Genomic DNA, 22,368 nt, shown 5'->3' on the forward strand with positions numbered 1-22,368 from the left:
CGCCAGATAGGATTCAGTTTTTCTAAATTGACTTGAGCTAACTTAAGTCTTCGATGGGGTCATGGCTCACGGGTCTTTATGGCACAACAATGCACTAATGGAAAATTCAAATGAGTCCACGGTCGAAACAGGCATGGCACGAAACGCCTATGCATTTATTTTAAAGAAATTGAAAAGAATTGAAGGCCACGAATATTTGGAAAAACGTAGATTTGTCGTCAATGAGGGTCACTGCTATAAATAGATGTAACAGCAGTTTCATCAGTAGAACTGACCATATCAACTTAGGCCAAAATTGAATCATGATTGTATATCAACAGATTGATATCAAAGGTACATACAAATCCTGGGAATACATGTTTTGCTGTTGACAAGGGAAGTCAATAATAAGCAGGTGAAAATGGAATATTGATCGTTTAGAAGATATCGAGGAACATAGAATAATTAAGAAATGGTTGGAATTGCTGGATATTTTCTTTTATAGCTGCAAAGGTATCTTCAATTAATGAGAATAGGTCGTTTCAATGGTCGATGGGAATTTAATCAGTGATAATAATTACTATGCCGTATTATGTTAAAATTGGATTTGTGGTTTCCTTTCCTTGTCATGTTTCGTAATTTAAATCTTTTACGCAAATCAAGAAAGATTACCGTGAATGGTTCAGAGGCAAGAAATCACACAGAAGCGAGCAGTTTAGAATTGTAGTCATATTTTACTCGTACTTGTTGTATTAATTGTCATTCCAGTGCTAATACAATCACTTGTAAACTCTTCACTGAGGAGGTAAAGCCTATTAAACGATGAGTGAAAAGCGAAGACTCTCACGGTTTTAGCTTACATAACTATATGTTTCCAAATTTTCTTTGCCTCGGCAACCATTGTCGCACTATAGAAGGAAGATAGGTAAAGTAAATAAGACACTAGAAAAACTAACAAGCCTGTGTCATAACATGAATCCTGCTGTTTCATCAACGCTTTAAGCGGCCTTATCCGGTGAAAAGGACGGTTTACTTTGAAGGCAAAAGGACACCCGCAAATAAACCAGATGCTGATCGGTTCGGTCCATCAAAGCATATCTTGAGAAGTTTCAAAGAGCTCGTGCACTTTATTAACTGTACAGCTTAATGATAAATCATGTAAATGCATCTTGCAATTCACAAGAGCTTTAGAATTTTCCTCCTACCTTAATGGTTGAATCTTTGCCACAGTTGTCACAGCAAAACCATTTGGACAGGGGGAAGCACGAATTAATAAATCCTTTCTCAACACATCGAGAGTTTTCCCTCAGGGCAGCATTTAACCTGGCCGTGAGTGCTTTGAAAACTGACCTCAAAATCTCTCAGCAGCTGGTTCAGATTTATGTGAGTGAAGGCGATAGTCTTCAAGTAATTAAAAAAGCTTGTGTGCGATTGTGATTGGCCCTCCTACGTAAGGGTTTGGCCTATGACGTATGTTTACCTAAAATATAGTTCATCTAGCAAAGGGTTGATTTCTCGTGAAAAGGTTCTTAGCCCGTAGGAAATGCTGTGGACTAGTCGACAGCCGAAGACTACTTTTAGATTTGTTCTAATTTCCCTCGATATCCGCGAATATTTCTGGTACATATAGTCTCTAAGAGATACGAGTTTCTAATATCTTTTGACTATAGAATTCCTGCAGGCTTCACTTAGAATAAGAATACTTTGCCTTGCAGTGTTTGAATTGCTATTTCAACACTGATGACAACCATTTAAGAACAAAAACCCATTACATGCTTTTTTATTTATTTATGAGGCATAATGAAATTTGTGGGGAAAAGGCTCAAATTCTGCGGATATGCTCGTCAAAAAAGGCTTCATAAAAATTGCGCTCTCGTAAACGTGGGAAAACGCATCCCACGATGGAATTGGATACTTGTTAATTGGCTGGCTGGCGCGCTTTCAGAATTAGGAAATTTACGCCGAGTTGTTTACATTTGCTATGAATTTCAATTTATTTCACACAGGGTTAAATTAAAGGAATACTGCATTTTAAACTATATGAAATAGTGTAAGAGTCCGGCGCACGTTATTTCTGCAAGTACCCATTCATGAATGAACTTCATGAATATAACTAATTTATATGCTATTTGACACTAGTCAGGTAGAAAGATTCCTTTTTGGAGTCTCGCTAAAATACTTGTGACATGATGACTGCCATTTGATGAAAAAAGTGCAGTTGTTTAAACCGTGACTAAACCAATTTTTATTTTCATCCACCCATTTTAACTGAAGCCAATTTGCTTCAAGGTGTTATGCGGTTCAAGTCTTCATAGTTTATGGTGTAAAACTGGAATTGGCGATATATTTATAAAATCTTTCAAAAGTAGATTTAAAATGGAGTTGGTCAAAATACTTATATGGCTCAAGTTATTAAGTGACCTCACTTCCTAAACCAACAACTGTCATTTTTTTTTTGTAAACAACTCCATCAAATTCTGTCAAACTCAAATGCCGTTCTCTTATGGTCTTCATGTACTGATTTACATACTAAACTTGAGGAAGGTGGATTTTTTTTTCTTTTTCTCCCCGTGCGTTAAACTGCGGTAAAGAAACTCGTCAAACTCCGACAAAGTCAATTAATGTAGTTCCTGGCTCTCGATCTCCAAGTCCACGGGTTTTTAAATTTATACTTATAGGACAGAACCGGTCTGGTGACGACATCGAATTCACAGCTGTACCGACTTTTTATCTTATAATATCCAACGCAAACGTTGCGCAAAAAGCACTCCGCTTAAAAACTACGAAACATGACACTTGGCAAGCGGAAAGTACGTCGTGGATTCATGTTGGGTAAAAATTTCGGCAGCAAAAACCGGCAGCTAATTAAACCATTATCAACTGCGGAATTTGACCTGGTGTCAGTGTCCAAATTATGGACTAAGATCTTGCATCTACTTGATGTACCCTCTATCACATGCAGAACGTGATCTGGGTTGAATGGAAGGGTTAATCAAATCCAGTGCAGGAATAGGTTACTGTAGTGATTTCAAAACAGGACTTAACCTGTCTAGCACTTTTTTTTTCATTATTTTCGCTTCAGTTAACTTCAGTTCTATCATCTGTTTCTTTCAAAGCTTTCGCCCTTTATTTTCAAATTACTTCAAGCTCATCTAAAACCTCAAACTGTAACTTAACATTTGCAGTGAAATATGCTGAGAGGAATAAACGGCTCCGTCGGTAAAATTTTAATTCCGAAGAAGCGATCGGAATAACTAAGCCACATCAGTTAAATTTATCGGAAGCATAAAAGAAGTTCTATGAATCGTGTATGCTTCTCTATTTTTCGTTATTAACAATTGATTAGCCTGTTCTAGACTCTCTGTAGTTGGGGACAAACGGAGGGCAAGCGAGAGGAAAAACGAGGGAGGACTAAGACGAGGGATTCCTCGTTTTTTCTCGCGCTCGCCCTCTTTTTTTCGCTTTTCCCCAACTACCGATAGCCTGGAACAGGCTAACAATTGATACCCAATACAATGTGACAAGCATCAAAGAAAGTAGAAGCGCATTGAATTCGAACTGAATATTTATTTTTTCCTTGAAAAGCATAGTGATTGCACAATCTTTAACATTTTTGTTTTGCCGTGTTATTTTTGGAAACGTTTGAAAAATATCATATGTTGTACTTATCATATTGTGTAAGTTCTTAGTGAAAGCAAGATATACTTCGAACGTGTCCTAAACGCAAAACCTCAACCAGCTTTTAACCTTTTATTTAGCTAAGCGCGGTTTTAAGAAAGGCCAGGCAATTTACATGTGCAGTATAAATTATCCTTGACACAGTTCTTTTTCTCTCTCTCTCTCTCTCTCTTTTTTTTGATTGTATTCACCAATGAGGATACCAATATCTTTGTAATTAATAGGACTTCCAGCCTTCTTAGAATCACCGATACTGACCATCACGTTAGTATCTTCAAGAAAGATCTTTCGTATCGTTCTAAAAAAATGAAATTAGCGCTTCCGAGGTTTGGGCATTGCGCAGGGGCAGATTTCAACTAACATTCCCGTCGTCAATGATGTTTTTTCTTTTTTTTTCATCCTGATCCACTACGTAGTGCAGCTTTCTTTGTTTGAAAAGCGATGTTTAGTTTGTCCTTGTATTTGAAAGCTAGCTATTTTTAAAGAATACATGTAGATACCCTTGTCCTTCAAAGTTGAGGGCTTCCCTGTTCGGGAGTCAAATCTGTCAGTCAAACTCCAAAAAGCTGACAGTAATACAAGAACATATATTCAAATTTACTGCCTTCTTCATCGATACCACCATTAAGTGTTTACACCAAATATCCAACTGAACAGTGAAACAAAATACATTTTTTTCAAATTAATGCTTTGTGCATCTAATCGAACATATAATTTTAACAAACTTAACACAATTCTATCCCTCAATGGGATTCTCATTCGCCAGCTTAAACAGATAGACAGAGCTCTTCAAAATTTAGGTGATCCTAGGCCTATTCCCCGTCGGTTGCATTCTCCCAGGGAATCCATCTCTTCTCCCCGTTACCGGCACTGGCAATTTAAACAGCATTCTCCTTATCTCTTCGCTGCGATAGGCGTATACGATTGGGTTCACAGCGCTGTTACTGTAATGCATCCATTTTATGAAGTCCATGAGTCGGATGAAACCACTTCCGACAAGAAGACTCGATCGATGAAACGTCCATAGCATGGACACCACGAAAAAAGGAAGCCAAGCAGCTATGAACAACGCTGTCACAATGAAGACAGTCGTTGCCGTTCTCTTTTCCCGTTGCACGCTCTTGCGTAGCACGGATGCCTTGGCGTTCGCTCTTTTCCAGTGCGCGTTCATGCTCACAACACTTCGATGAATGCTACTGTACATGACGGTGATGACGAGAAGAGGAACAGCGAAACCTGCCACGAACATCAGCGAACCACGATAACTCTTCCACGTGGGGTTGAAGTCTACCGAGTAAACAGCTGTAATCATCACGGAGAGACTCCAAGTCGCAAAGATCATCAAGTAGTATCTCGTGAAGGAACTCAACCGGTGATGAACGGGCCAGCAGATCGCCAAATAGCGTTCCACGCTTATCGCCACAAGGTTCCATATTGATGCCATCGCGCTGAATACATCGAACGCTCTGTAAAACACGCTGACTGAAACGTTTGGTTCGATGCACGAGCTGAAATAAGGACAGGAAAGGTTGTAGATCCACAATGGAATGGAAACTGCACCGACCATCAAATCCGAGACGGCCAAACTAACAAAAAACAAGTTGATGGCTGCCCGGAGGCGAACTTTTCTGAAGGCAACAACAACTAAAGAGTTTCCAGTAATCGCCAGTAATGAGAGCAGGATGTAAAGCGCCATAAAAACGAATACTTCACTTTTAGTTCGAAAAAGTCCATCTTGAGTCTGCAATGTCTCATTGGTAGCACTTTCGTCTAGAGAAGTTCCGTTGTCCATTTTGTGTCTGACTTCAGTTATTGATTAGATATGGGCGCAACACCGGCTAAGCGCCGTTAATTTCTGAAAAGCTATGCTTAGACTTTAAATGTAAATACATCTGGTTCTTTGCTTGCACTGCCAAAAGTTTACATTTATTTTCTCTCTTTGTTAGCGACAAGCGGTGACTACATTGGTTTCCTTTTGCATTTTAGCCAATGAGCAATGAGCGCTTGTTTACTTAGCCAATAGGATTTTACGTCAAAACTATCAATTTGACGTTTCAATTAGACAGACTCGAGGAAAAGTGAGCGGATATCCAGTTCTTGGATAATAAAATATCGGACATTTGTTGAATATTCTACCTTGTGAATAGCTGCGCAGTTGATCAAATCTGTTCCGTGACGGACCTCTTTGCCCGTTGCATTCTGTGCTTCTAATATTGATACATTGGTAAATTGGAACACAATGCTTTATTGACATGCAATGTCAGTATCATTTAATTGTTAATGTAATAAAATATGTAAACGTTTGCTTTCAATTTACTTTAACTTTTAAACCTTTCTATGACTCCAAAGGTAGAAAACGACTTTTAGGATAAATCTAATTGCCTTGCCTAACCTTAAATTTAGTTTCGTGTCCTTTGAGAAAATTCATCAGTTCTAAGTAAAATATCTTTACCGTGGGATTTACGCATCTGTTCGTTTTGTTGTTCGTTTATGTTCTACTTTACATTTACGCGTTGCTGGATAATTAAACCAGTTTGGATCCAAACACTATTATACACCATTTTTCAATTTTCTGATTGTTTTGTTTATCTACGGATGCATTTGTTAGAAGTTGACTGAATACTGTATTTTCGATGTATTTGTTTTAGCGAGGTTCAGACGAAAAGATACCTGCAATGGGCGACATTTCTTAAGACTTCGAAAGAAGAATTTTCTTGTCCAAATGCAATTTTTTTTACTTTAAACGAGTAAACAATCAGAGCATCACGTCCGAGACCATATTGGAGCTTGTATTGTTTTCCCTTGGTGGTAAAATAGAGTGTTTTGGAAAAACAATTAGGTGCTGTTTTTGTAGTTTGTCTCGAATAGTGTGGCACCAGTCTGAACCATATTGTTTTACACCAAGGTATTTAATGTAAAAACTGCAAATGGCTGAAAACTGAGAGTAACAATAAGAATATGATTAAAGACGTTCTCTTCCTTTGGAGGTCATTATGGGATTCAAGGTAGACTGTTTGCTCTCGAGGGATCAGCCAGACGTTATGTTCGTGAAGGGCAAATTGAATGGAGTAGGGCTTCATCGAGCAGTCGGCGATTGTGCGTGCTAAATCAATTAAGTCATTTACCTCTCTCTCTCTCATTTTCTTAAGGATCGAAGATTTCCAAGTGTTCACCACGGAGAGCCATTGAGTGCCTTTTGTGTTTTTGTGATGTGCAATTAGTCACGACCTCTTCATCAGAGATTGGAACAACCAATCATTAGTATGGCCCTTCTGGAATACGCTTGAAAAACACTTTTATCTTGTTCTTACCTTTTGGTGCACGCAAAACCGAGCTGCAGAGAAGCAAACGCCCGCAGGCTTCACCCGATTATTTTTAAGATATTCTCATCTGTCTGGTCCTTGGTCCTGATCCAGATATTCAAAACAATTTTTATTTGGCTGACGAATTACACATGCCAAATGTACTGCACCATTTATTGACGCTACACGTTTCATTAAATGACATTCGTAAGAAGGCTGACAAATCTGTCGTGCAAGTGATCTGCAATCTTGACAATAAGTATAATTAAGTATTTTCAACGTATCTTTGTCTGATGGAACTGATATTTTTCCAAGAGTTTTACATCAATGCAAAACAAAGGCTTCCTAGTTGGAGAATATATCTTCTTGAAAATTTAATCGTTTCTGTATCGTTTTTCTTTACTTAAATTAGTGCCATCTCAAAACATCTTCTTCCTTATTGGCGACTTCAGCGATTTAAAACACGATGATTATGGAAGAAGATCAAAACTGTTCTGAGGATACCAGTATTCTTTGCTTATGATTATTTGCATCGTTAAAAATGGCGATATAACTCAAACACCCGGCATGAAAGTCCTCCTTAGTGAAATTAATTAAGGAAGAGTTCCATATATGACTCTTCCGCAAGGCATTGTATTCTTCAGGAACCTATATTAATATCTTAACAGAGTAAGTCATGATTATAAAGTTACCCTTTCATCTTTATATTGGCTCTTGACGATGATACATGAAGCTCGTTGAGGACCTCGTCCATTGCATATTGTGTCTTCTTTAAAGGTTAACAGTTGTTTGTCCAGTGTTTCATATCCGGACTGATCAAGTTATCAATATTGTGGCTGTAGAAGACAATAAACTCTTCGAGACTTGTTCCTCGCACCTGTCCATGGCACACGCTTGTTTTTAATTTATTCAAGACTAAAATAAAGATTTAGTCCAATTTTAGATTATTTGGCGCAGCTACCAGATGAGTAACAAGCCAGAGTCGAAACATTGCGAGAAATATAAGAACTGACGCTAGGATGAAGTAAACGTTTCTCTTTGAACACCAAGCGACCCTTTCTTTCTCCTCTTCGTCTTGCTCTTCAGTTAGTTTGATAACATACGCAGACATTGTGGTGTCAGTGAATATCGAGTTCAGTATATATCGGCTATAGCTTACAGTGATGTGGTTTCTACAGTCCGATTGATTGAAGCCTGTTCAAGGTGAATCTGGAAACTGATCGTAGTTATAGTTTAACGGTGGCCGAGAAAGCTGCCATTTTCACAGTAGTTCCAAGTCCCATTTGCCCACGATCCTAGCCAAACAAAACCAAGAAACTGCCTTGAGGAAAACCTGCGTTAGATTTTAACGAATGCGAATAACTCCGCGAATCAAAAATCTTCGTTCATTCTCTTGTTGTAATATAAAAGCAAACCACCGCCATTTTTTTTAGGCCGGTAAGGTTGTTGCCACAGGTTTTACGAGACAGGTCCTGCAGGTATCTCTTTTGTAAGGTGTTAATCAAATATGTTTACTCCAATTAAGCGGAAAATATTAAAAGCGCCCTTCATGTATCTGAAGGGTTAGAGAACTGGCTGGAAAACTCTACACTTACTTCTTAACCTACAGTTATGGAAGTTATGGTCTCATTTGCCTATCGTTAGGCAGGTTATATGTTGACTCACTAACTGACCCATTCAACCCAGTTTGCGTTCCAAATAAGAACACGTGCAGTAGACGCATGGATGCATCACTGATTACACCCCTTGATTCCATTTAAGTCATTTGAATTGAAGTCAAAGCCCGAGAAAGAAAAGGACATCTTTTTAAGATCTTTGCCCTGCAGTGGAAAGGAACAGAGCTCTTTAAATACCCATTCTGGTTCTGGGATCTCAATGAATGTTTTCGATAAGATAATTCTGAAACCACCAGTCACCCATGCTCGTTCATGTGGTAAAGCACCACCTCTGGACCTTGAAGGCCGCACTTGCGCGAAAATCTAGCATGAACTTATGAGCCAATATTCAAGTCGGAAATGACCAACCAGGGTAACAAAATACATAGGAGTTCACATCGAATTGTCGTACGTAATTCCGTTCATTTATTGACAGTGCAGATCGCACCGCAAAACAGTCCAACAGGCTTTTAAACCTAAACGATTCGCGACTTATAATATGCCTCAATAGGTTTTACCTGCTACCAGCCGTTTTCAGCCAAAAACAAAATGTCTTAAGACAGTGATCGCTTCCGTCTGTGGCTTCAGTTATTTTGTGAAAGCCGGTTTTCACTTTTTTAGCGTTTTGGAACGACAGAATACATACGTCTGTACGGGATTAAACGTATGACAAATTAAACTGTTAAGTATTTAATAAGTGAAAATATTGAAGGCTGCAGTTTCTGTTAACAACTTGTGGACAGCTGGAGTTCTCGAGTAGCGGATTTCGAGGTAATTTTCAACAAATTATATTATCTTCGCTCCTTAAATTTCAAACGTTACCCCCTTGGAATAGTAATTTATTTCTAATTCTAAATGTTATGGTTCCAGTAGGTATTCACTCCATGGTTCCAGCCCAAACCCCATTTCATTTATGACCAATTGTTTTCGTTAAAAGGAATGTTTCGTTAACTAGTTGCATGGCGTTAGTACGAGAACTTGATTGTCGCTGGCCTTGATTGCGGTAAAACTCGCAAGAAGTTAGTCTCGTGTGAAGACGCAGGAGGCTATCGAAAATCAAGCTCTCGTGTCTTGCCATGCATGGTTATGGTACCAGCTTACAATTACCGCGCGTTTGGTTGTAATGCGCGAGAGAAGAAATGAAATACCCATCTCAATAGTTCAATTTGGAGAAGCAAGTTTGGGAAGCAGTGGTGAGACCGCGCGCCTCCCACCAATGTGGTCCGGATTCGATTCCAGTCCGGTATCATATAAGTTTAAGTTTAAGTTTAAGTTTAAGTTTAAGTTTAAGTTCAAGTTCAAGTTAACTTTAAAGTTAACGTTAAAGTTAAGTTTAAGTTAAAGTTTAAGTTTAAGTTAAGTTATATGTGGGTTTAGTTTGTTATTGGTTTTCGACTTGCTCGTAGGGTTTTCCCCGAGTACTTTGGTTTTCGTCCCTTCTGAAAAACCATTTCCAAATTCCAATTCGATCAGGATAGAGGAACCGCATGAAAACGAGCAAAGCCTGATGTAGATTCCTCTCTGGCTAAATACTGTAGTTTATTTATTTTAAGATCAGACCAGAATCAGATTTGAGGAGCCCAACTCACCAAGTCTGAGGAAAACTTGTCCTGGCCACGCCGTAAGAAGCAAAGAGAACAAGGAACTGGGGGGAGAGGCGGCGGCGGGGGGGGGGGGGAAATAGCAACAACATCCTCTCTATTACCCTTTTTCCATTACCTACTGTCCCGCAAAGTTAAATTTTAATGAAGCAATAGGAATCTTTTGTGGATGGTCAAGTTAAAGCGATCGAACCTATAACAAATGGCGCACATCCTTAATGTGAGATATCACTCATATATGACACCAGCTTCGTTAATTAAGATTTACATATTTGTGCTATTGTTCGTATTATGATCTAGAAATGCTGATGCAAGTGAATAGCAAGTAGGAGAGGCATTTGGTCAGAGAAGGTGGATTTAACAATTATAATCCATGCGAATTCAGATCCTTCCACGGTCGGCAGGATCCAGTAAAGACTTCTACAAGATCTTCGTTGTTTTCTTTCTTGTCGTCTACGTGTTTTTGTGGCTCTCAAGACCAGCGGTGGAAAACAAGTTAAATCGGGGAAATTATGAAAAATCCCTGGAGCAGAAAAACATACCGCTTAAAGATAGCACGGCCGAGATGCTTGAGAAGGAAATACAGAGCAGAAAGGTCTCGACAGAGTTTCTGACGCACTGGTGTAGACAACAGCGGTGGAGATTGGATTGGAAGGGCATGATCTCGCCTTGTGAGAGCAAAATGGCCTGGAACTCATCAATGGACAGAACAAATGCTACTGATCCTAACAACAGCTTTATTTCACTTTGGAACATCAAACCCGTGGGAGAATACAGTCGTTTTAGCATTCAATCGCAAACAAAGGAAGGACTTCCCAAGACACAAGGCGGTGACACATGGAGGGTCCTCCTCAGAGGGCCGTCGTCGATATCTCCGACAGTATTCGATCATGGAAATGGGACGTACGAAGTTTTGTTTCTTGCACTGGAATCTGGCGTATACACTGCAAATATCACGTTGGATTACACTTTATGTGATGGATTTAAGGATCCTCCCCGGGACTGGTTTATGATTGGTAGGTTCCTAAGTGTTTTGCAATACACCGTTAACACTTCCTTAACACGTTTAGTTAATTAAAACCTTAATTAAGTGCAAGTTTAAAGTGGCTGCTGTTTATCCCGATAACTCGATCAAGAACATACATACCAAGAGGACCGCTCCCTTAGACTGCATAATGTTCGGAATGAATCCTCGGTGTACGTCCGCGTCCTCTACGGGTTCTGGTCCTTTCATCGCACTTTGGATCCATTAACCCTTAAATAAGATAGCCTCTAGCTTGCTGCACAACTAAATTGAATTAAGGGGATTTCATGTTGTCTGTGAAATCTTGCTTTGATTTTCTAAGCAAGTCATCTTGTCGCCGAGTTAAAAATATTGAGGAACCACGCGATCTGCTTGAACTCCGTATTTTGAGTTCCGTTGGACTGCACACTGATCGATGATACAATATATGATATGAGTTCAATAATCTTTGAGGTCGTCTATCTCTCACTCAATATCACCGCTCGCTATCGTCTTCGCTTTAGATACTACTAGAGTTTTCTTTGATAGTTACCGAGGCACCCGCAGCAACTAGTTAATCCTGCAATAATGAACAACTAGACTAACTAAAATTTATTTCCAAGGGAACGCGCAAGGAAAATATCAGCGACATCCACAAGTCGATGGAAATAAAGATTATCTCCAAGACGCTTTGTGGGATGGGAGTCCTGTCGAAATAACCATCCCACGTGCTAGTGATGGTAAGAATCTTCATGACGCTTGTAGGTCTAGTAAGTCTCTCGTTTGAAGATTGCAGCTTGTACCCAAATCCTGTATTCTGTACTTGCACAAATCCCATAATACACCTCTTTTACCCCCCAAAATTTTGCATAATCATTGTTTGCAATTTCTCCTGGGAAATGAAGATGTCCAATGAGAAATCTAAAACAATGCCTATGTAAATTTTTTGGGGTGATAAGAAAGGTGTATACTGGGATTTGTGCAAGTAGAGAATAACTGTAGCAAAGAGCAAAAAGCGAACTATATGTCCCTCAGGCTTAACATAAATTGCATTCCTGTTCGCATTCAGCATTACTTCAGGTAGACCCAATTTTTTTTATCTCTTAGTTACTACGCGCGCTGTGATCGGTCAATTTAGCGGGCCGTATGCTATTGTACGGCCCGTTAAAATTTGAAGCTGTTTTTGCTGCCAAAATTTTTCGTAATTTATCGCCAAGTGCTCATAACGTTTATAGCTAGTAAAAGTTTTAAACTCTCCACTACTTTAAATTGTGTATTAAAACGTGCCAGCGACTTAACAGCGATTTCAAATTGACTCGTTTTGCTTTCGACTTATGTCAGAAATTTGAAGCCGTTCCGTGTGAATAGAAATCGTTTCCGAACCCGTCAGATACACGGTAGAGATATAATAAATATCTTGCTGACCTCTTTTTACGGATCCTCGTTTTTTCCCCTTCAATTTATATGAAGCGAAGGGGCAAAACCCGGTCCGTAAATTAAAGTACGGACCTCAAAATCACTTACAGTAAGAGCTCAAGTATATATTGCGGCCTCATTTCGCACTTCTCCGGGGAGTGGAACTGAGATTCTGCGTAGAGCCACTTCCATCGAAGGTGCCCAAACCTTTCCAGCTATTATGAAGAAAGTGCTTGCCCGAGATTTTGACTAAAATTAGATTTATTCTTTACTCAAGGGAGGGTCTCTTTCGCCAGCATTTCAGACAAGTATCAGCATGGAGTCGGCAAAGTAAATTGTGCCACCAAGTGTAACTTCATGTGGGATGGGTATGGGCGATGGGTTCAGAACACATGGAAGCCACATGTTAAAGGTACGTGAGCTATATGTTTACGGTAGTTTATTAAAAAAAGAACACAGAAGTCGACGCAAGTTGAACAGAATAACAATAATGTCTGCAGATTTGGGAAACAAAGAAAGAGAGAGCTTATTTGACCTAGTGGCAATTACAAATAAGTGGGAGAGTAAGTATTATGAGGTAAACCAATCATTTCCATAGAATTTTGTCTTTTTTAATTGCTTACTGAGTTTACTTATTGATCACAGAGCCACCCCAAAAGCACGAGTCTCCCACCAAAGAAGGAACATTATGGATTTTTGGCGATTCTGTTAACGTCTTCTTTGCTCAATCGCTTATGCAAAGACAACTGTGTCGAGACATTTTCAAGCGATGTAATTTCAGTTACAACTGGATTTACTCGGTTGCCAACGTTACTGCTGCCAAGAAAGAAAACGACAACTACGATTACGACAATGAAAGAGTTTTACAGAGTTTTCGCCGCGTTGTTTACGATCCTCAAATGGACGAAAGCAGCGCAATCATCATGAACTTTGGCCTGCACTTCGTTGAAAGCACAAACTTTACGAACTACAAGAAACTTATCGACGGTTTGGTGGAAGTGCTCACAGATGAAGAAAAAGACGCAGCATCAAACGTGACGAGGTCAAAATTTCGGGGAACGGTGATATGGAAAACAACAACAGCCATTAATAAGGAAAAGGCCAGCAACATTCACCTTGGACACAAGCGGTTTTTGACGCAACAGGTGAAGTACCATCTGTCCTAGCTTTATATAGAAGCCAAGAGAGGATAGCATAAAGGGTGAAAGAGTTAGTCTCCTTTGTAGGCCTTGCCCCCAAGGTAATCCTTCTCAAGTTATTTTTGCATTACTACCGATTTTCATGTTTAGGATTAGCCAATTCAATTCCTTGGCGTAGATTCTGCTCACGTGGACAGCTAAAACTGTTTCACATGCATTTTCATCCTCAGTCTACAAATGTCTCAACGCAACGCTTGTGATGACATCCTCGCGAGGACTGGAAACTACATCTGAAAACAACTTGAGAGGGTGTGCTTTGAGAATAAGGCCAATATAGGGAATCCTCTCTCTTACTCTTCATCCTATCTTGTAGAAGCTTAATTGGGACTCATAAAAACTGTGCCCTTACACCGTGTGTCTCGCCCTGATTTAACGAGAAAGTCTATCCGATGAAAGCATTAAGTTTAGTCAACTACCTTTAAAAGCGGATGACGTTATCTTGCGCCTGTTCCACGGGTCTTTAGGATGTCTTAAGCAGATTTCAACGGGAGGCGTCAAATTTATGCCAGAGGAACAAATAAGGAGAAAAATAAATTCACACAACCCAACTGAGTCCTTCGCCTATCTTAGGATTTGTTAGAATTCTAATTCTCAATCGTAAATCTTTATCAAATCTCTATTTCCTTGTTATGTAATTCAAATCCACTATTCGAATTCCACCAGCGTTAATTGTTCCCAGTTTCCCTTCAAGGCGTGAAAAAGAGAGACTCTGGGAACTAGTAAGTTGCTACTCCCTTAGACAATGTATCAGTATATGACCGTTATTCTTGGTATTTCTGTATTCTTTCCACAGCGTATTTTGCTTTACAACGCTTTCGCTACTTCGCGCATGTGCCAGGCAGGCTTCCAAGTTCTCGACGTATTTCCTATCACTGACTCCTACCCACAGGGTACTGGTACCCACGGAGGCAATGGACCAGTTAAAAACGACATTGTGCACTATAGCAACCTCGCCTTTAGGCCAGCAGAAGATGTCCTAGAACAGTACTTTGACCCAAAGGGGACTTAGAATACAAAATTAGTGGTCAAATTATTTGGTGAATCATCTTCAATGCATGGGACACAAATACAATTTACTCTAATGTTTACATGGAGGAAAATCTCTCTCACGAAATTCGTGATAATAACTGCTGAACAAGCGTGGCGCCTAAATTTGAAAAGCAATACTTTGTACATCCTAAGCCTCGTGTTTATGCTTCCAGACAAAGGATTTTTCACATGAATGCGAGGCATGCGATGTATACGTATTACTATTCAAATATCGGCGCCATTCATGCAAGGTGTCTTTATATTGAATGCTCGAATACCAAGAAGCTGTTGAGACGCTGTACGTACTGAGAGAGTCGTAAAAGAGCGTATTGAGCAGCATTTGCCACCCGAGAGAAATGGGCAAAATTTAGAAAACACAACCTAACGCGGGTGTTTTATTAGTTTCTCAAATGGTCTTTAATGTAAAGATTGTTTTAGTAAAACACCGTTGAGGAAATGCACAAAATGACGAAACACGGTTTCCGGTGTTTCGATCTCTGCATGATATAACATCAGTTTCACAGGCAATCAGAACGCGCACTTTATCAAATATGTGTAAATGTAAATAATCTGCATATCTTCTGAACAGAATTTTTCTTTGTTCTTTTCTAGATAGTAGAGCATGGGCCAACGCAGTTTTTATTTGACGAAAGCATCGAAGTAAATTATTGGTTCCCAGTCCTTGCGCGTCAGAACATGAAAAATTAAAAATCAGTAAACGTGAAAATCATTTAATTTTGCCACAGTTTTTTCAGCTTGTTTTTGCTTGTCATGGTAACGATTCTAAAGCCCAAACAATATTTATTTGACAAAGCTATTCTTTCAATTTTCTATTTGTTATTCTGCATGCAGCAGTTTTTCTTTAAAAGGAGATTTATAAGTCAATAGAGTTCTTTGTCGTACATATAAAGCTGTATGTCATTTGTAATAAGTTTGTGACAGGCGGAGTCATCTACTATATATCTTAATAGCTACAATTTCACATTATTTTTCTTCACTCTTAGGTTAATGTCAAAAGTACGTTTAGAAGAATTATTTTATAATATTATAATATTTATTCTATTTGTTCAATGTTCGAAATTATCTTCATGGCGATGGCTAAGGTAAAAGATGACCAAAACGGAAACAACGATCAATGATTGAGATTGGGAAAGATTAAAAACGACAAACCACCTTTAGAAATAGTACAGAAAATGTAAAAAATCACAGCTACTTATGAGAAAGTTTGAAATAATTCCTTGAAATTAAAATAATACAGTAAAATGGCATGTTAATTTCTCCTCTTGTTGTGCTCCTCCTGATAAATATTTCATTGCGTGGCTTAAGTTAATTGAGGCAGTGATTTTTTTTTTCAAAATTCTACTTTGTCTTTGTACAGTCCACTTCTATGTCTTACCCTGTGAAAACCTAAAATCCACACACTGAATTTTCAGGCTGCATACATCATGTGCTATTGATCGTTGGTTTGAGTGCGATCCGAACTTGCTTTATGGAGTGAAAATGTAGCAGAATAAGACAACAGGCGCACCTGGAAGCGAGGTCTCAAAATACAAAATAGGCAATAAGGGTATAGATGTTTTCTATATATTTAAGAAACACATGGCCTGTTAATTGCAGCGGAGTGATTAGTGAATTTTATAGCATTTACTCAAAGGGACCGGTTTTCTGTGTCGATCGGCAACCCTTTTTGTGAAAAATTCGAGAGGCACTTAACTCAAGTCTCGCACAATGAGGAAAAATTAGTAATGTGGCTTCATTCTTGTGAATCTGCGAACTAACAGGTTATGTTCTCGAAGTTTAGTAAAATAAGTCTTACAAGAATTTAATTTGCGACGCTTTTCCATCAACGCCATAAAATATACCTAATTTAGCATTTCTTAAAAAACACTACTGAGCCTTGTCATGTAATTTTAAAAGTTTTCCTGAATTTGTAGTCAAAACATTTTAGGCAGTGTTCAACAGTCACGCAGTATTTTTCGTGCGGTAGCATTGACTACGTGTTACGATCGAGGTCATGGAAGAGTAAAAACGAAAAAAGAAACATTGGAATACCATGTCCTTCTAAGCAAATAGAGACAAAGCATATCTTACGAAGAAACTGATTCCTCACTTTTTCCATTTAGATTAAAGTTATCGATAATAAATTTTGGTGCCATTTACGTATCGAAAGCAATTTGACTTATATGTAAAACAAATTCGCCGTGGCGGAAATCATAAACATGTTCTCATTCACAAGAATTATTTTTATGAGCAAAAACCAGTAAGAAGCGAACTTTACGACTGCCCATATAACTTAATTTCCTGTCGACGAACAAACCAACCCGCTGGGAATTCATTCATCACAAATGAAATTGCAAAGTTAATCGGAAGACTCGACATAGTGTCCTTTAAAACTGTCTGATTTTGCCAGTCGAATTTTAGTTTTTTTAATTTCATTTTGAAATCGTTTGTCTTCATAAAAGGACGTCAAGGGCATAAAAGAATCGCTCAACGGACGAGGCAGGCTGTTGCTAGTGGCCGGACTGATGGTTGCAGCATATTTTAAAAATCTGTGAAAACAACATGTATGTTCAATCATTTGGCCAAACCGATAAAACTATGTCTAATCTAGTCGGGGAATTTATATTTAACACTGCTTAGTAAGTCACAGGTAAGACACTTCAAGACTTTCTCATTTGCGATAAAATTACAAAATCGATAGCGATAAAAGACAGAACGCCTGTAAAGTCACAGAAGAATCTGTTCTCACAGTACGTGGCTGATAAAACACCTTTTGGTGTTTTTGTATTGAGGTTTGACGATTTTTCAGTCGTGAAAAACATACCAACTAGAGCGTCGATCGTTTGCAATGGATAACAAGACAATCGTTAACAACACCACACGAGAAGCCGATAACGGAACCGATTCTTCAGGGGAACTCGATTTCATTTCAGATGGACTCACAACAGGAATTGTGGTCAACACCTTTCTGATACTTTTAATCGTGGGAGGTAATTTTCTGGTGATTGCAGCTTACGTGAAAAATCACCGACTTCGCACTGGAACCTACTCGTTGTTAGTGAGCCTGGCTTTGTCTGACTTACTCGTTGGAGGTGTCGCTATCCCAATCCGAATCTACGGTTCCATCAAGAGTTGGGATGTCAGCGTCATATTTGTTTTAGCTTACAACGCGTTTGACATCTTCAGCGCCGTAGTGTCCAATCTTCACTTGATGGCCATATCATTCGAGCGTTTCATAGCCGTTTCGCGACCGTTTTATCACCAAACGCTCTCCGTCTCTCCGTACGCGGTAGCGTCAATGATGTCCTGGACCTTAGGGATTGTCGTCGCCTCAGTACATCCAGCAAACTATTTACAAAACGATAGTGATATATCGCTAAAGTTGAGACTCCTTGAGGTATACTCTGTCGCTTTATTTGCCTTGTGCTTCTTGGGGCCGTTAACAACAATCACAATTTTAAACATCGGGATTTTCCGCATTGCAAGAGTGCTAATCCGACGCGATCCATTACAACACGGAAACATGGGACAAGGAAGGCTGAAAAAAGAGCGTAAAGCGGCATTGACGCTTCTTGTTATGACTGGGTTTTTTTTCATCGCTTGGTTTCCATTTTTTGTTGTCAACATGTTGTACCTGTACTGTATCACTTGCCTCCCATCCTCAATCAACGCTCAGTTTGTAATGGTGGACATCATAAAATGGCTGCATTTCTCCAACAGTGCCATCAATCCAGCCATATACGCTTACCGGGATATCGAAATGCGCCGAACATTCGCCAGACTTCTCGGTCCCTTGGGAAAGTTGTGCGGACTCAATCAAATCGAACCGGAACATACGAATACACAAGTTGTTATCGACATGCAGACAAGATAGTAAGGAAACTACCATGACTGTTTAATTGACGACAATGGTCACAAGTGCTAGGCTAGGCAGGCCGTTTTTCGAAGATCAGCTTGGGACATTGCGATTCACAAGTCCAGCATTACAATAGCCCACTCTAACAGAACAAAAATGTTTATAATTTACACGTTCGCTAAAAGAGCAAGATCTTTTGTTTTCAAGGTCAATGACCAGTCAACTGGCAATGTATATGCTTTGGATATGGTTGCTCTTGTAGTTATAACGAAAATTATTTACCAGTACTGGTCAAATATTCCTCAGTCGAATTTAATTAGATCTTTCAGGACACAAAGTACATACTTTTTCTACTACTTTATATCAGTTCATAGACATCAAAAAGGAAAAAAAAGTTATCCTTAACCCCGTAAAAGGATGAAAGTAAAAAAAAAAATCACCGAAAAAAACAACACTCAAATGTTTTTGTGCCACTTTACCCAATTCAGTTCAATGCTGCCACCAAGCAAATCATTTATTGAGCCAATTGGAAACTCGATGTGAATATCCAATTGATTTTAACAAACTAATGATTGCGGAATTCGAAAAACCGGAGAGACCTGATGGGGAAAAAAATAATTTTGTAGCCAGTTTGTTTCCAGTGCAAGTATATAATTATATCCTTTGTATATTGATTCAGTAGTTGAGCCGTTTTCTCCTGCATGCGGTCAATACTAGATTCTAGTGACATTTAGCGGAGAAAGAGTACTATTAAACATCAGTCTTTCATATATGAGTTTGAAGTTTCTTAGCAAAATAAGCCCGATATCATTAACTTAGCCCTGGCAGGTGATGAAGATTTTCATTAGCCGTTATATAAATATTGAAGTTTGGACATGTCAACTCAAAGTTTGCTCAATTTTGATTATCTTGCTTTGTGAGCCAGTTAGTTCCTTCGAGTGATATGTGAAAGATTGTCGGAACAAAGTGGACAACGGCTTCTTGGTGATAGGTACAAAACTCAATCCTGAAAACAAAATGAAATCTTTTAAAGATGAGGACCACCTTTCGATAAACTGTGACTAAATTCATTTCAGTTTAGTTATGTATCGAGTAAAATGTGACAAAATACATCGATCAAAAAAGTATTAAGAAGACTGTAAAGTCTGTAAACTGACAATTCACATACACTAGCAGTTAAGCCACATGCATGACGCTATACAGTTTTTAGCTTAAATATATTGCTGCCGCAGGCTACATGCAGATGCGAAGACTAAGAGATAAGCAGATCACGAGAGTTAAATTATTCAAAAAGAAATTAATTTCAGGAGGTAAGAAAAAGTGATGAAAGCGGATGTGTAATCTCTTGTAAGAGTTGAATGCGTGCATGAAAATGATTGCAGCGGCAAGAGTTGAGAGCGTGCATGAAAATAATTGCAGTCCACACATCAAAGAAAGTATGATTTATTGAAGGTATCTTACTATCCCTTTATCAATACACTTGATATGCCAATAAACCCGTGAAAATTGGAAACGTAATAAACAATAGTAAAGCTTAGCTTTACTGACAAATGATTCATACACTACCATCATGATAAAAGACTGAGAATGATCGCGAGACGTAATCTGTTTCTAAATTGCCTGTGCGTGTCGCCATAAATTGATTAACTTAACAAAATAACCAAAAAAGTAAATAGTGGGTTACTAGGCTTACATACACAACTAGAGTCAGTAACTTTTGACAAAGGGCGGAAAGCGTTATATCAAACGCAAGTAACAGTGTTTTACCACATTTCCAAACACCAAGAAGAGAGTTGAAAATACGACGCGTAGCGGAAGGGGTATTTTCACGAACTTGGAAGTGTTTGCCGAAAATGTGATTAAACACTGTCTCGAGTATTTGATATCTTTTGAATCGAAACCAGAACAAAGTTGAAAACGGAGTGGTAAAATCGTAAAAATCTAAGTTAATTAAGATCGGATATTGGAACACCGCCACGGCTAAGTATGATTTACTCTCATAAATCATTATTGATGAAGAATATGTCATAAGTTGACTGATTGCGTGAGTAATACGTAAGTAACTTACAATTATCTGGGGAATCTTTATCGACTGTATAATTCATCCAGATATATTCTTTTAATAATGCTCTTCTTTTCAGAGAAAAATCCTTTCATAGAACGGATTCCGAAAGCTGCGGGGAGGCAGCATGGCCGGGTGGTTACAAGTTGCCGGAATTAAAATACAGAGGTCGCGATTTCAAGTCCGCTCTGACTACCAAGTTGGAGTTGTCTCTGGGTAGACGCTTGTTCAACTCCTCGGTCAGAGAGGATTCTTAAATCTATTCCGACCATTTGAAAATTTCTTACTTTCAGTTTTAAAGTGTCTATACGGCCAACAGGGTTTTTGTGGTTTTGGTATATCTATAACATCTAAAAATGTATTCAAACCAAAAAAAAAAACAATTCCGGTGCTTTTTTTGCCATGAAATCAAGCTTTAAATTTACCGCTTCGACCACGCCCAATGAAGTTGACCGCGTAACGAAAGATTGGTGACGAATGACGTCACTTCAGGAACATCTCAAAGCCTCATGTTTTTATTTTACTTGCTTGACAACCGCATTGTTCCACCAACTTCGTTTTGTTTGCTTTTTGTCGACGAAAACTCCTAACCACTACTGAAACAACAGTGACCTGAGCTAGCAGGATTTTGCAATTCCTGACTTGACGTCACAACCCATTCAGAAAACCAGACTCTTTTTTGCCACTGGCTCACGGTCAACTTCATTGGGCGTGGCTGAAGCGGGAACTTTAAAGCTAGATGTCTTTGGGCGTTAAAATGTCGGAATCCAATTTTTTTTTCTTAGAATACCTTTTTACACATTATAGAGATACCAAACCACAAAAAACCCTGTTGGCCGTATAGACACTTTAAGTGGCATGCCTGAGAACTAGCTAGTTTTAGCTAAGAGCATCGACCACTATAAACACTCAACATTTAACATTTTTTAACATGTTTAAAAAAACTATCACGTGACACCGACGATAAAAAGACTGAACGACGAGTCGTTTAACGAAGACACGTTAGAGATGTGTGTGCCTTCCGTCCTGCGTGTATCTAGGGAGCTTAAGCAAGGACGACGGTGACGTCAAGGATGACGCCTAGAAAAAAAAGGAATAATATCAGGGCCGTAGTTAGCAACAGGCAAATCGTGGCACATTATATTGCATGTTTTTCGATTTTGTTGTTTTTAGTCACCCTAAACACCCTCAATACCTAGGATCATAATTTCTTCATAGGCATTGCTTCAGTCATAATTTTTTTCCTGCCTACGGCCCTGAATATTTTCCCTTCGAATTGGGCAATTATGAGTACTGACGAGTTACGAAATGCAACTGCTGACGGAAAATAATATGCATCGATGATCCAAGATAAAGGAAGAAATCAAAATGCAGATTAGATGGTGTTAAAAGTATAAACGCCTTACGGTTTTAATTCTTTTGTTGCCAAAGTCGGCTTTTGTAGCAGTTTGGAAAGGAATCATTAAACCACTTGTGACGCCATCAATGTCCATGTCAGCGCATGGTTTTGATAAGCAGACAATACCAGTTATATCATTTGCATAGAACTGTCCATTTTGAATATCGACTGCATATTCTGACAAAGCTG

The 22,368-nt window shown here is 38.9% G+C and overlaps 3 protein-coding genes across 3 annotated transcripts; 2 read left to right on the top strand and 1 right to left on the bottom strand.

Moving 5' to 3' along the window:
• Positions 1–3,605: 3,605 nt before the first annotated feature.
• LOC145484128 (galanin receptor type 1-like) lies at positions 3,606–5,575 on the bottom strand. The gene has a single exon (XM_081462756.1). It carries the CDS (start codon positions 5,447–5,449, stop codon positions 4,454–4,456), a length of 996 nt encoding a protein of 331 aa, XP_081318882.1. The 5' UTR covers positions 5,450–5,575; the 3' UTR covers positions 3,606–4,453.
• Positions 5,576–10,299: 4,724 nt separating this feature from the next.
• On the top strand, positions 10,300–15,093 carry LOC145485442 (uncharacterized). Its single transcript, XM_081464112.1, has 5 exons — positions 10,300–11,231; positions 11,842–11,958; positions 12,912–13,046; positions 13,280–13,779; positions 14,627–15,093. The coding sequence occupies exons 1-5, from the start codon at positions 10,589–10,591 to the stop codon at positions 14,840–14,842; spliced, it is 1,611 nt and encodes a 536-aa protein (XP_081320238.1). The 5' UTR covers positions 10,300–10,588; the 3' UTR covers positions 14,843–15,093.
• A 2,210-nt stretch (positions 15,094–17,303) lies between these two features.
• Positions 17,304–18,996, top strand: LOC145485732 (histamine H2 receptor-like). Its single transcript, XM_081464353.1, has one exon. The coding sequence runs from the start codon at positions 17,711–17,713 to the stop codon at positions 18,734–18,736; it is 1,026 nt and encodes a 341-aa protein (XP_081320479.1). The 5' UTR covers positions 17,304–17,710; the 3' UTR covers positions 18,737–18,996.
• The last annotated feature ends 3,372 nt before the right edge of the window (positions 18,997–22,368 follow it).

Source organism: Orbicella franksi, chromosome 4 (genome assembly GCF_964199315.1).
Source record: "Orbicella franksi chromosome 4, jaOrbFran1.1, whole genome shotgun sequence".
NCBI classification, from domain to species: Eukaryota; Metazoa; Cnidaria; class Anthozoa; order Scleractinia; family Merulinidae; genus Orbicella; species Orbicella franksi.